Source organism: Eublepharis macularius, chromosome 1 (assembly GCF_028583425.1).
Source record: "Eublepharis macularius isolate TG4126 chromosome 1, MPM_Emac_v1.0, whole genome shotgun sequence".
NCBI classification, from domain to species: domain Eukaryota; kingdom Metazoa; phylum Chordata; class Lepidosauria; order Squamata; family Eublepharidae; genus Eublepharis; species Eublepharis macularius.
Window position 1 is genome coordinate 28,789,543 of NC_072790.1, and position 14,486 is coordinate 28,804,028.

General features: G+C 43.4%; 1 protein-coding gene across 3 annotated transcripts in view; it reads right to left on the bottom strand.

The window, feature by feature from the left end:
- Window positions 1-8: 8 nt before the first annotated feature.
- ADARB1 (adenosine deaminase RNA specific B1) overlaps window positions 9-14,486 on the bottom strand; it is an 82,091-nt gene continuing 67,613 nt past the window's right edge. For all 3 annotated transcript variants that reach the window (XM_054978837.1, XM_054978828.1, XM_054978844.1), the window contains 2 exons: window positions 4,916-5,094; window positions 9-3,652 (listed from right to left, as the gene is read on the bottom strand). In XM_054978837.1, coding sequence (XP_054834812.1) covers window positions 3,476-3,652; window positions 4,916-5,094 — 356 coding nt within the window. In that variant the 3' untranslated portion in view covers window positions 9-3,475. The remainder of the gene's footprint in view (window positions 3,653-4,915; window positions 5,095-14,486) is intronic.

Genomic DNA, 14,486 nt, shown 5'->3' on the forward strand with positions numbered 1-14,486 from the left:
CAGACTCGTCATGTTTCTGTCCATTTTATTTTTGGACTTACTTAAGTATTTGAGTTCCCACCACATACTATCCTCCTCTCTCCTCAATTCTAAAAAGGTATGGGGAGATTTTTTCCCACAGCAGATTGTGCTTCAACAGTAGACACAAAACCTGAAGAACTTTCCTCATATTGCAAACTAAAAATAAATCTGCATTGCAGTTATGTGGCAACATCAATCATGTATTTCCAGTACTCCAGTCTTCTCTCTGTGAGGAAATGGGCTGGTTGAATGGGGAGGAGATGGAAAAAGTAGCCCAGCCTCTTCTACCCAGCATGCTGTTGCCCTGCTTGGTCACAAAGAATAGAAAATGCAAACTGAGTATAATGCTAGGAGTTCTGATCAATTTGTGCTGGTGTTAAATAGTTAATCAAGGAACTTTCTACCACATTACTCCGGCTCCACTGTGTTCTTTTCTTTCTAGACCTCAATCTTTAGTCCTGTACTAGAGTTGAGGAAGTGTACTGTTCACACTAATAAATATCATATAAACATCCCACTATGCAATCGAAGAAATGACTGCAGTATAATCCAGTTCTTGTGTAAAAGTGGTGTCTCAAGAGTAAAATTTACACATTTAATATCCGTTAATATGTAACACAGGAATAGTAACATTCAAGATTCGCTTGTTCTATGTATACTGGTCAATTTTTGATCTACCAAAGGAGGTTACTCACACAGGCCATGAAATAGGACACCGCAACTATGAGTTGCAATCTGCCAATGTCACAGTTATTGCTAATGACAGTGGAGCCATGAAGCAAAGGGGTGGAGAAGACGAAGAGATATACACAGCACACTTTTGAACAGGCAGAGACAAATGAAAAGCAGGTTGTCTTTCGAGCTGTGAATTGTAGGCAAGTGTGAAGACTTCACAATGTATTATGAAGACGTCTGTCTTTTAAAGCAACATTTAGAAGTTCCACAATTAGGGCTGCTAATAAAAATGGCCCAGCCATATTTTCTTGCCGTTAGGTTTTGGGACGTGGGGTTTATTTAAATTTGAAGAGGTAGCACTTTCAGGCCAAGAATGTCTCTTTTTCCCCTCCAGCAAATACTTTTTTCTTTAGCTGCACATACAGAGCTGGATTCAGCCCACAGAGCCATCAAAACCTTCTAGGCTCCCCCCCTGGACAACCTCTGGGATCTGTGTTGTGGGTCAGAGCGGTACTGGCTCCTAGGTCCTGCCCAGGCATCAGGATTTCCAGTTTCAAGGGCTGGCAGCCCCGTTTGCAACCTTGCTGATTTTACGGTTGTCCACAATATGGCCCTGATCCACTAGACTGGAATATGCTATAGTGGAACTACTTTAAGAATACGGATATATTTATCTCCTATTAAATTCAAACTGCAGTACTGCAAGAAGTTACCCATTAATGTTTTAAAATATCATATATATTATTTGATTTCATATAAATTAATTGTCTGATATATTCTATTAAAGACTATATTAGCATATTGCTATCATGCCTTTTAGTCATACTGTTTTAAAAACATACATACACTTCCCCCCCCCCTTTTTTTAACAAAGATGAATGCCACTGAACAGCACTGGGCATTCCTGGGCATGCACAACCACCTCATAAAGGTTTTGCATCAATTGACACACCACTATGAAGGCAGGAGTGCCTAGATAATATTGAGGTGAGGAGCTAGATCTACTACATAGACTCACATAAATCTTTAAAAATACTTTGACCTGATGTGATACCTTCAACATCTCATGTGGAGGCCAAGATATACACAATGTACGATGTACACCTTTAATTTCTGGCACTGGTTTAGCAAACGCATGTAAGCATTATTTAGTTGTAAGCAGATGAGCAGAACTACCTGAACCTGCAAAACATGCTTCGCTGGACTGGGCTGATGAGATCAGGCCCAAAGTATTTACTTTTACGAATTTCTTCTTACTTTTTTTACAAGGATTATTTACAGAAACAAGTTCTCTGCAATATTTCTTATTTACATCTAATACCTCTAGGCAGGCTTATCCATGAAGGCTGTTGCAAAGTGAGATATCAGCCTCGCAGCTGACCTGGTTCTGTGCCTCTCCCATCCTTGAGGCATCCTGTTATGCCCTTACCAGATGGAGGAATGTTAAATAGGGGGAAAGGGCTATGACTTTTTGAGAGGTCTTCTATGGAACTGCTGGCTTCACAGATTAGCTAACCACAACTCATGTTGTGGTCAGCTAATGCATGAAGACAAACAGGGGGAGCCATTACCAGGGACTCCGTCAGAGCATTCTATGCACAGATCCAGCCTTTGCGCTCAGCGTGGGCACTAACTCCTTCAGCCAGGTCTGCAGTCCTTCAGGGATATGGACCTGTACAAACATTGGTATAGATCAGAGATTTTATACATATACTAAAACATTCACAGAAAGAAAAACCAAGATCAAACAAAAGTAAATTTCAAAATAATTGGGGTTGAATTTTATATTCATGTGTGTAAAATCACAGGCAACGTAATCTCAGGGAGGTCTTAACAGTTCACCTGAAACTGTTACAACTCTGAACAACACACAAAGGCAGTTTAAAAACTTCTTTTGTCCTCAGAATAACCTCTTCTCCTTAACAACTGTGGAGTTTGTGCACCACTCAGTTGGTTTTTGGCAAGGCAGCATATTTCCTCACAAATGAACAAGTGTTCTGAAGTTGCCACATCACTGGTAATATTACTCTTGTACTCCACTGAGTTCCTGTGAAACACAAACCACCTACTTCTGGGTTTTTTTGTACATTAAAATCTATGTGTTAGCTTACAAATATTTTTCATTTCCAGTTTACAATGGTAAAAAAACGAGAAACTTCACAACGTATGTAAATGGGAAGTGAAGACAAGTATTTTTTTTTAAAAAAAACAATAAAAAGTGGCATGTTAAAAATTGAATCACAGACTAATAAATACATACATCAAAGACACAAAGTGTTCGGCAGCTGGTTTTTAAAGAGCAAGGAGAGGCAGAAAAAACTAACTATCCAAACTCCAGCCCAGTTTTATAAATTTCAATAGTTCAAAAATAATCTATAAGAAGCACATGTATTATCAGGCTCTAAAAGGACACTGAATTCAACCACATACTCAAAGGTGTACTGTAGAGCTCTATGTGATTTATGTTATTCCATGCACTTGGCTGTAATGCATTAAAATAATTTCTAATCTGTTCAGATGAGTCATTTTAAGAGCTGCACTGTATTTTTCCTGAAGCCAGATGTTCTTGAGAAAATAATCACATTAATTTTTATTCCAAACTAGTAATTATGTTACCAGTTTTCCATTACTTGGAATACTTCAGCAAAAAAAAAAACCTGATCACAAATTAGTTCCCTAAAAACCAAAAACGTAAAAGCTGCCATGAAAGCTGAATCAATGCAATGACGCTGGATGTTTCCACTGTAGCCCCTCTTGTAAGCGAAGTACCATCCGCTGGTCAGACTGCGAGGGAGAACTGATCCTGTTCGATTGGTTTCTCCACCCAGGCTCCAAGCCCTGCCTTGGAAAACGCTTTAAACAAACTCTCTTTGGCGGTTTGATACTCCGAAGCGGCCTGCTTAGTTTCATAGTACAGGTTTGGTTTGCTGACTTTTGAGCGAAGGCTGGAGGAAAGCTGGAGACCAAAACATGAGGGGGAAGCTCTTTTATACACAGAACAAATACTTGATTTTCCCCCAGCATTTGATTAATTTGCCCTACTACAAAAATACTTTGCCAACATGAAATATGTAAATTGTATTTCCATTAGAATCAAAATCCAAAAAATAGAAAACAAATTTCTTCTCTTCCCATACCCTTTCATTTTTGCTTAAGTTTTTTAAATACAGCAAATATCAGAAAAATCATTTGATCATACAAAACACATGCCAACACAGAAAAAAAATTCCGGATTTAAACCCCATCCAAGGAGCAGTCCTCATCAGTTTTGGGGGGAAAGGAAACTGCCTTTGGAAGAGTGCTGCTGAGCAAGGGGGCTGTTTGATTGGTGTGGGGCCCTGTCTCCCACTGAGTCCACTAACACTGAAGCCTGTATAGCAAATCTGTTAACTAAAACCTCAAATTCTCCATTAATCCAAAACTGAGTTAGACTCTACTAACCCTTCTTCACCTAACCAAGCCACTCTAGCATCATTGAGCTTATTTCCAACCCCCAGGTGGCTGCACCAGCTAAAGGAGGTTGAGGAGAAACTTAACCTTTCTTCAATCCAACCAGATCAACAGGATGGGTGAGGAAATCTACAGAAGGCGGGCTCTCAAGTGGGTGAAGAAATAACGTGCCCGTGGAAATAACTAGCTTTTCAAGTCAAGGGGGTAAGATTTGACATAGAAACAGGGATTCAGAGCTCCCATCAGGCCAGTTTTCAACTAGGCTATAAGTTAAGCCTCTCGTGCATTTTCACGTATCTGACCTGGGCATTTTCCCTTCCATGTTACTGAAGTCCTGCAGACAAGCAGCAGTGAACTTTCCACATCTCTTTGAAGTAACGTGAAGAAACGTTCTAGTCGATTAGTGCTTTGAGTGAAATTGTTTGAGCCTACTGACAGCCTATTTTCTTCCATTTATAGCAATACTAGCAGCCTTTTCACTTTCTTGTATGTGTAACTGCGACATTAACAGTTAAAATCACAGATGGGGACAGGGGAACTCCTGGATTTGCAATAACTATGAGAAGCCAGTCACACTGTCTACTCTTTTACACGCTTCTTTGGGATGCAAAAAGTTCTGATTGGATTTAGAGCTCCTGATACATTCAGTCCTGAAAGAGGAGGTACTGAAGAAAGAACTGAATGCTCAATGAAGGCCAGAATCCAAGTCCAAATGAGTCATTCCAACTGATTACAGCTAGTGCTGAACTGTTCACTTTCCCAGACATACCTTTGCATGAATGCGCATCCAGCGACTATACAGAGCGTGCTTGCAGAGTCGGGATGCTCGGCCCATCTCATCCTTGCCTGTTGTAGCATTAATCACTTCAAGGCCAGCATCCCCTATGGTCCAGTTTACACTGAAATTAGGTGCTTTTCCTGGTTGACGGGCTTCAGCATTGCTGATACCTGGAAGAAAAAACCATTCTCAATAAGAATAAAAATTTCTGTCCAAGCTTTATAACATCTCTTCATACAGGTATTAGAGACAGTATCATTCATGTCATGTTCAGAGATGTGAAGGCTCCAAAAAAGAGGAAAATTGGGGGGGGGGGGCACATTGCCTCCATTTTTCCCTCCAAGGACTCTTTCCCTCCACCCCCAATTTCTCCTACGGAAAAATAGGATCATCTCCTATGAGTTATTTTCTGTTTTAGCATGAGTAAAATGCTTCTTTAAGCAAGGTTTTTCACACTCAAAATGTATAGCAGGAAAACTGTAATTTGAAGACTTTTTTCAATTTTTCCAGTGGAAATTTGGGAAATTTGGGAGAGTACTGGAAAAAAGGTCCTATGAAATATTTTCTCTTTTTAATGAGAAAAACCTTGTCTTACAAAGCATTCCTCTCATTCCCAATGTATAGCATGGAAACATCTGAGGACTTGGAAGCATTTTTTTAAAAAAAAACACTTAGAAACAAAACAAAACAAAACACTTAGAAACAAAACAAAACCTTTAAAAAATAAAATAGTTTTGCCAACAATTAATATGCTATAATGTCCTTAATGATAATACAAAATAAAGTATTTTCAATGTTATAAATTTTAGCTTGACATCCAAATATGCTGGTAGTCCTACCTATTGTGACTCCATGAATTTCTGTCCACATAATACTTTCGTTTGCTCCCAAATTTGTTTTCTGATCTCAACTTTCATTTTTTTTCTACCTCAAAGCTAGCACAAATTAAAGCTAAATGTGCTATGGAACAGTGTAGCAGTTTGCAACTTTCTCAAATATTGGGTATACCTGCAACTTTTCTTATAGAAGATATTTATACTTAAAATGTATAAGCATACCAAATACTACAATTTTATATGCCAAGTTATAAACAGTGCATTTTATGTTATTAAATCAGTCAAAGTAGTTTCAGTTTGGTAGGAAAGTAAGTTCAGCATGTATTTCAATTTCCCCCAAAATTTCAGGTTTTTTCCCAGGGGAAAGGATCCCCCCCCTCCCCACCCCAGACTTCAAAATTAATGGAAATTTTACATCTCTAGTCAAATTACAGTTCTTTAAAACAACAGCTAAAAAACTTGATTACTCTTCTTGGGAATTCACATTCCAAGACAGATACTTTGCCACCATATTGTACTTCCATTAATGGTGAACATGTGGCTGTAAAATTTCCAAAAAGTGAGTGGTAAACCCCCGAGAGTCAAGGTCAGAACCCCGGCAGCCCTTCTGAACCCGCTGTAATACTGAGACATGTCTTTAGTGCATGAGCTTCCATGCTTAATGCATTCCTTGATTATTAAGAGATGATCCTGTTCTACAGAGATGTGGGTGAGGGTTGAGTATTTTATACTGCTGTATTTTATTTGTTGTCTACATGTTATGATTTTGTTGGTTTTATGTGATACTGACTTTAGTTAGTTTTTTGTTTTTGTATTGTTATGATTTGGGGGGATTGTCAGCCGTCCTAGATGCCTTTTTAAAGTGCACAGGTGAGAGTATATATGCTTTAAATGAAGTATTACACTTTTTAGAAGTGAGAAGAAGGAAGCATGAACAAACAGATCGCACCTAAAAGAACATTTACAAATGAACTTCCAAGTCTTCTGAAACCTCTTGTAAGAGTAGGGGGAGGGGGGGACCCCAAAAGCAGCCGTTTAGTGCTCAAGGATAGGGCCCGTGTAGATTCCACAACTGAGCTTCCCCAAAATACAGACAACAGTTTCAATCCAGAGGGATGTGTGGGAAATGCTCTACTTGCAATGGGACTTTCCCCTACCATTTTTGAAGAGCAGTAACCTTTGGAAGCTGAACATACACACACACAATTCTGGGAGTAGCTTTTACTACCCATTTCTAATACAGTGTTTCCAAAACAGAACAGAAAAACCCTACTGTATGAAGATAAGAACATGCACCCACATACGTGAGAGCATGTCTTGTGTAAGAGAGAGTGTGTGCATGCATGCATGCATGCATGCTGGAGTGGGAACCATGTTTGGAAAAGATGTTCAAGGAGTATTTGAACTCTGAAGTATTGCCAAACTGAACCATAAGGAAAACGTTAAAGAAAAGATCTTCTAGACAGGGCCTTAGTACGCAATGCTTGCCAATGGACAGCAAACAACGGCTCACATTCAATCCACTTAAGATAAGCTGGGAAACTGCACTGGGACTTCAGGTCTTCAGTTACATCCCCATCAGCCAATCAGATTTGTAGCTGAAGGCAAGGGAATAGTGAACTTCAAAGAAAAATGAAATAAAGGCTCCCTATACAGTCTGAAGAACCTCCTTCCTCTGCTACACCACTCTCAAGTCTCTCCTTTCTGGGTCACATACAATGAAGCTTACTGAATTAGAAAGTCAGCATGGTGTAGTGACTAGAGTGTTGGACTAGGATCTGGGAGGGGTTCAAATCCCCGCTCTGCCATGGAAGCTTGCTAGATGGCCTTGGGCCAGTCACACACACTCAGCCTAGCCTACCTTACAGGGCTGTTGTCAGGTTGAACTGGAGGAGAGAATGATGTAAGCAACCTTGAGTCCCCAAAGAGGAGAAAGGTGGGGTATAAATGAAGGTAAACAAACAAATAAATTTCCCAGTATGATTTGAGTTCTGCTACATGATGCCAAAGAAATACCATTGCTGGATGTAATTGCATCGCAACATTTATAGTTTCAGGGTGCACTAAACATACTGCTATATGAGGAAGGCACCAACACCATATACCTCTACACCCACTGCAAGGCCAACAGAAGGCAGGGGAATTTAGGAAACACTGAGAAAGCCTCCACATTGTATTCTATTCATAAATTGCACAACAGGAGGACCCAGATGCTGTCATTACGGCTGCTTTCTGAATTTACCATCGTTAGGATACAATGCCATCAGTTTTCACTTTTCTTTACCATCAGGATACTTGGGCTGGACTTACTACGAAGCTTCTCTCCATTTAGCGCAAGACTATGAGTAGGCCTGCCCTTGATGTCCCAAGCTGGCCTAATCTTGTCAGATCTCAGAAGCTGGTGTGTGTGTGTGTGTGTGTCAGCCCTGGGTGGTACTTGGATGGGAGACCATTGAAGAAGACCGGGGTCGCTATGCAGAGGCAGGCGATGGCAAACCACCTCTGAACGTCTCTTGCCTTGAAAACCCCAGCAGGGGTCGCCATAGGTCGGCTGCGACTTGACAGCACTTCCCACCACCAAGAGCAGGCAATCTCTTGGTCCAGAGTGCCAAAAATGTACAATGTTTTACCTATGAAGTGGTTTATATGCTGGTAAACAAAGCGGGGAAGGAGAAACGGGGGCTGCCAAGCCCCTGCACTGCTGCTGGAATCTCTAGGGTTCACCCCAGACCCAGCTACCTTCAGCACAGGTCCAGGTGACGAGTGAGGACAACAGGCATGAGCCTGAATCTCAGGGCCGCACCTTCAGTGCCGGTGGGGGGGGAGGGGGGCTGGCTCAGTGTACCAAGCTAAACTCCCCAGCATGCTGCTCTCCTGGCACACGTGCTAGGGCCCATCTACTCATTGCAGAAGCAGTCTGGCAAAAAGGAGTCTTTCCTCTACATGCTTAAAAGGCAAGGCCAACAGAATTTCTCACTCAGACCAGAAAGAAACATCCTCCCAATACTGGAGATCACTTTAAACAGCACCAAGAAACTGAGTTGCAATTAAGAAGACCAACCACAACCAGGAAGAAAGAGCAGAAACAGTAAAAAACAAGCCGGGGGGGGGGCGGGGGGGGAGATCCCTGCCCTAAAAGCTAAGGGGCGCTACGCATGCAAATGTAAACCTACCACTCCTCAATCTATCATCTGCTGGATTTCCTACCTAGTTTCACAGGATGTCCCACAGCTTTTCCCCATTTAGTAGTGAGAAATCCTGCAGAAAAGAGGTAAACTAAGTAAGGGGCTGCAAACCTTCTTGCCCAAATGAGCTGGTCGAGATAATAAGGCCCTTCAACCTGAGGGGCAGAGGGGCAAAAGAAGCCATTTTGCCTAGAGGTCTTGGAAGGTTACCAGTCTTTGTGGGCATGTGAAATGCCTCACCTTTAGGCTATGATCTAATAATAAGGTGGCACTCCCAAGAAAGAGGAAAGGATGTAAAAGCTCTAAGTCCATCAAGAAAACCAGAGCAGGTAAAAGACGTGTTGGGTCAGTAGCAGTCTAGGGCAGTCCAGAACTGACAATGGAGGCTTTAGGACCCAGACCGAGCAATGGCCACCTCCAGGACGGGGCTAGCATCTGTGGGGCTTAACTGGGGTACTACTCAGGTTTGGAGTGGCCAAATGAGCTGTCTGGCCTGGACACTGGCTGGAGCCAAAGGCCGCAGCATTCAGTTCACATACAGTGAGATTTAGAGGCAAGGCCAAAGCCACTGCCAGAGGCCAGGGAGCTTGACTGTGGTACGCAGTACTCTAGTATAGGCTGGAATTAGCACTAGGGGGGGGGGGGCTACACCAAAGTTTTGCCCAGTACAAAGGAAGAAAAGAAGACACATACCTCATGCTAGCACAGATTTTCTTAAGTCACCTGGCAGAAAAGGGGCGGGGAGCAAGATGGACAGTTATCACAGGGGTGGGTGGGCTATCCTTCCTATGCCTGCCTTCTACATCTGTGAGAGGGAAGAGTCTGCCCCCACGTTTTGTTATAATTTCTCCCACCCCTCACACAGTTTGGCTTGATTTGCTGGCCTAGAACCCAGATGGCTCCTCTTGCAAATGCGAGGGGCCTCCTCTCCCATCAGAGACATAATTTGGGTGGACACTCCCTCCTGCGTGGAATGAGGAAGGAACCTTTTCTTGCTGGATTTCTACCACTGAACAGGAGATGGATTCTTTAGGATGTATTATTAGGATAGTTGGAAGTGTTCAGATCCCCTGTTCCTTCTAGCTCCTTTTTTCTTTCTCAGAATTTCACAGGGCCTTTTCGTTTAAGCTGCCCACCCTAGAACAGAACCCTGGATTATATTTAGTGTAGTGGCTGCTGAAGAGAGCCTGCATGGGGGCCAATGCAGCACACTCCCTCCACCTCTCAGGCAAGTCACTCTGTCCTCATCTAGTTCCTACCCCCTTATAGCCATGGCTTTGGTCGGTGGGGGTCTGGGAACAGCAGAGGATGCAGAAGCAGCCGTCGCATGGGGACAGAATGGGGAGAGCTACCTTTCATACAGATCGTACTACGAAAAAGAGGATAGGAAATGCAATACAGTGGAGTCTCATCAAGGGCAGTGGAGTGGGGGGAAAGGCACTGGACCATCAAGAGCTTAAGGACACCTGTGCTCCCAGACACGGCACACACGCCTCAAACCACAGGAACAAACAAAATGAAATCTCACAGAAAAGCTCCTTTAGTATATTCACGTTGTCTCTGTTTGCACTGTCAGCAAGCTCTGGAAGACCACGTAAAAGAAACATCGCTATCTGGCCGGTCATTTAAGTCCTTACCGGTAACAGTTCTCTCATTTATGGTGCTGTGTAAAGTAAGCAATAGCCTGCAAATATGGAGTCTGCCCAGGCTTATCTACATCGATTGAATGATTCAGGAATGGTACCCCCTGCTTTCAGGGTGTGCTCCTCTGAACCTTGTAACATCATTTTTTCCTCATGCATGAAAATGTATTTCCAAACCCTCGACCATCTCTTCATGCATCTCATGAAGCAGGCTCATGACGCCAAAAATTCATGCACAATACATTTCTTAAGATTTAAGACACCACAAGGCTCTCATGTTTTAGGGCTATTTCATGTCAGGCACACAAAGAAGACCTCAGTGAACCATGAACAAATTGCACTGGGCCCTATTGAGTTTACAGGGTAAGTGACCATGAGATACATCGGCTCTCGATAGAACTATCTAACCAGTATCTTAACTAGAAAACAGGTTGTTGTGATAATTATGGTGTTCATTGTCCTGAGATCCTGCACTTCTTTATGAAAAAGATATAATTTGTAAAACATGCTTCCTTCCTCTTAAAAACTGAGAATCACATGCTAATAGCCAAGCGCTGCAAATCATAGCAATGCACACAGCCATGAAACACACACATTTCAGAAGAAAATCTTTTGCCGTAAACTTTCACTGGCACATCAATATTTTCATTTGATTTGGATTGTGGTCACCCTCCTCTGTGGGACTGTCTGCCTACATTCCTAAGAAGGCTCTACTGCAGCTCTCACCCAGACGTTTCTTTATGAACATTACAAAAACACGGACAAACAACTGTTACCTTGTATAATTGTTACCTTGTATTTATTATAGATTGTATTTATTATAGATTGTATTTATTGTTGACACTTTGCACTTTTGCACATTTTGCACCAATATATTGTTATAAAAATCCAAAAATTTTGACTGTATATTCCCGGTATTGTTTCCTGTAGCTTTTGACTATCCGGGGTTTCCCTGCTTTGTTTCAGTAAACTTTCAGGGAGCTATTCCTCTTTCGAAAATGTATTTCATAAAGTTTTAAAAAATATACTTCTGAAATATACTTTGTCTCAGTTCCATAAACTCAACTCCACCCAGCTGAATTTATTCAAATGTTCCATCAACTGCTTAGTTTTATCGCTGGCTTCCTTCTTAGTAAGCAGTTCCAACTGCAAAAAAACGACAGCCTATCTAAAATAAATGAAAAATACTTTGAGTGTCACCCAGACCCATTTCAGAATTTGGTTCAAGTAATCTTCAAGAATCTCAGAAAGCAGCCACCTGAGCAAGAAGGTGATTATCAACCCTCAAAAACTGCCCACCCCCATGCTCATGAGGCATAAAACCACTTGCTCAAATCCCCCGTGGAGTCTTCCTTCGACATGCAATCCAGCCCAACTTGCATTGTGGCTCCCCTCCCAGACACTTCTTTGCAGGGCTTTTTTTCAGGGGGAACACAGGGGAACGGAGTTCCGGAACCTCTTGAAAATGGTCACATGGCTGGTGGCCCCGCCCCCTGCTCTCCAGACAGAGGGGAGTTGAGATTGCCGTCCGTGAGGGCAATCTAAATTCCCCTCTGTCTGGAGATCAGGGCAGGGGCGGGGCCACCAGCCGTGTGATCATTTTCTCTGAGGGCAACCCACTGAGTTCTGCCACCTCTTTTCCCAGAAAAAAAGCCCTGCTTCTTTGGCTGAAAGGGACACAGATGACTGGGGGAGGGGCCTGTCTCCCCTCAGTGCCTTCGACTCCCATCAACCTGATCAACTTTCTACTCAAAAAGTAGAGTGATTTTCGAGGGTTGGGTATTTTATACTAAATCATGCAGGCTAAACTGGCTGCCATGCTAACTGAAGCCGAAGTTGCATACAAAAGAGTCTGATGATAAGAAGAAAATACAACCCAAGGCAGCTGGGAAGTTCTCTCCATCCATTTTACTGATATAGACATGGTGACTCAATTGCCACCCTGTTAAATGACGTGGGCTGCTCAAACATCTGCAACAGTAAGAAAAGTAACAGTGAGACCTAAGACACTAATTCTAGGGGTGGAAGGGGAAAGATTTCATCAAACCCACATGTTTAGATTTACACCTGAATAGCTAGGACGCCCGAGAGCGGAAGTCTGCTCAGAGCCTGAGCAGACTTCTGTTGTAACTTAAATGCTGGACAATGTGACAAGTCACTTTAGTTCCTGCAGCTAGTCAATATTTTCCATGCTGGGAAGCAATTTCCATGTTGCAGTAAAAAGACTCTTGGCCACTTCATATGTAATCGTTAAAATTAACTTTGTTAATACAGACCACTTTTATAGCATGGCTCGCTCATTCCTGAAGAATGTTTAACATCCTGGAGGATGATGGATCAGTTAATTTTCTCAGGGCTTTTTTTTCTTTTAACTATTACACTTTAATTTTGTTGTGACTGTGGGGGAGCTGAGGAGAAGGAAGAGAGGAGGTGTTAATCTACCCAGTATCAGGGCCACACGGACTTCCTGGCACTGCAGGGCCGCCACTCTTCAGTCACGGAGACAGTGCAAGTGAGCGGGACAACCAGCCTCTGGACTTTGTTGGATTCAGCCTGACCACCGTCAAAAGTCCTGTTTGCACCTCCAGACTTTCTGCAGATGTAGCCCAGGGCCCATTTTAATTCAAACGTTCATCATGCAGTAGACAGTTGTCTCTTGTATGAGAAAAACAGGGTTTCTCACCTGTAACTGTTGATCGTCGAGTCTCTTCTGTGCAGACACACATTGGGACTGCGCAGGCGCAGGCCAGCCGCGGAGAAGATTCTTTTAGCTTCTAGAAATGTGACGGGGACGTTCGGGCCCACCGCGCATGCGCGCCGGTGTTTCCGCCAATTTTGAAGTACAAGTACCCGAACGTCCCCGGCATTCCCTCAGTTCACCTGAGCCGCCGGAGAAACAATGGAGTAAACCAAGCACTCACAGCGGGGCAGGCGGGAGGGAATGTGTGTCTGCACAGAAGAGACTCGACGATCAACAGTTACAGGTGAGAAACCCTGTTTATCGTCGTCATCCTTCTGTGCAGCCCCACATTGGGAGAATAGCTAGCATCTCACCAATGGGGGCGGGTGTGAGTGTCTAGGTGAACAAAGAATGCAGAACAGCCGTGCCAACAGCGGATTCACGGTGTGCATTCACGTCTACAGAATAATGTTTAATGAAAGTGTCAGCGGTAGACCACGTTGCAGCTTGGCAGACGTCCTGGAGTGGCACTCCTCGCAGGAAGGCAGCAGAGGCAGCTTGTGCTCGAGTAGAATGAGCAGTAATCAACAACGGGCACCGGACTCCAGCTTGCTGATAACAAAGTTTAATTGCAGACACAATCCAGCGAGAGATGGACTGGGCAGAAGCTGGCGAGCCCTTGCGAGGGCCAGAGTAACACAAGAACAGGGCAGGAGACTTCCTGAAATACTTGGTGCGATGTAAATAAAACAATAAAGCACGTTTCACATCCAATGTGTGTAGAGTACGTTCCTCTGGGGAAGAGGGTGTAGGAAAAAAGGAAGGAAGGACCACCTTTTGACGCAGGTAAAATTTGGAAACCACCTTGGGCAGGAACTGCATACTAGTGTGGAGCATGACCGTACCGGGGAAGAACTGCAGGAAGGGGGGGTCACACCTCAGAGCAGACAACTCCCCTACCCGCCTGGAGGAAGTGACTGCTACCAAAAAGGCCACCTTCTGCGTGAGCAGAGGCAAGGGACAGGTAGACAGGGGCTCAAAAGGGGAGAGCATCAGACGGGAGAGCACCATGGTCAGGCTCCACTGAGGAATAGGATGGGCCCTAGGAGGAAAGGACTTTAGTAGGCCCTTCAGGAACTGTTTGGACAGCCAATGTGCAAACACAGTCCTCCCATCAATCTGCTCATGGAAGGCAGAGATAGCAGCCATGTGCACCTT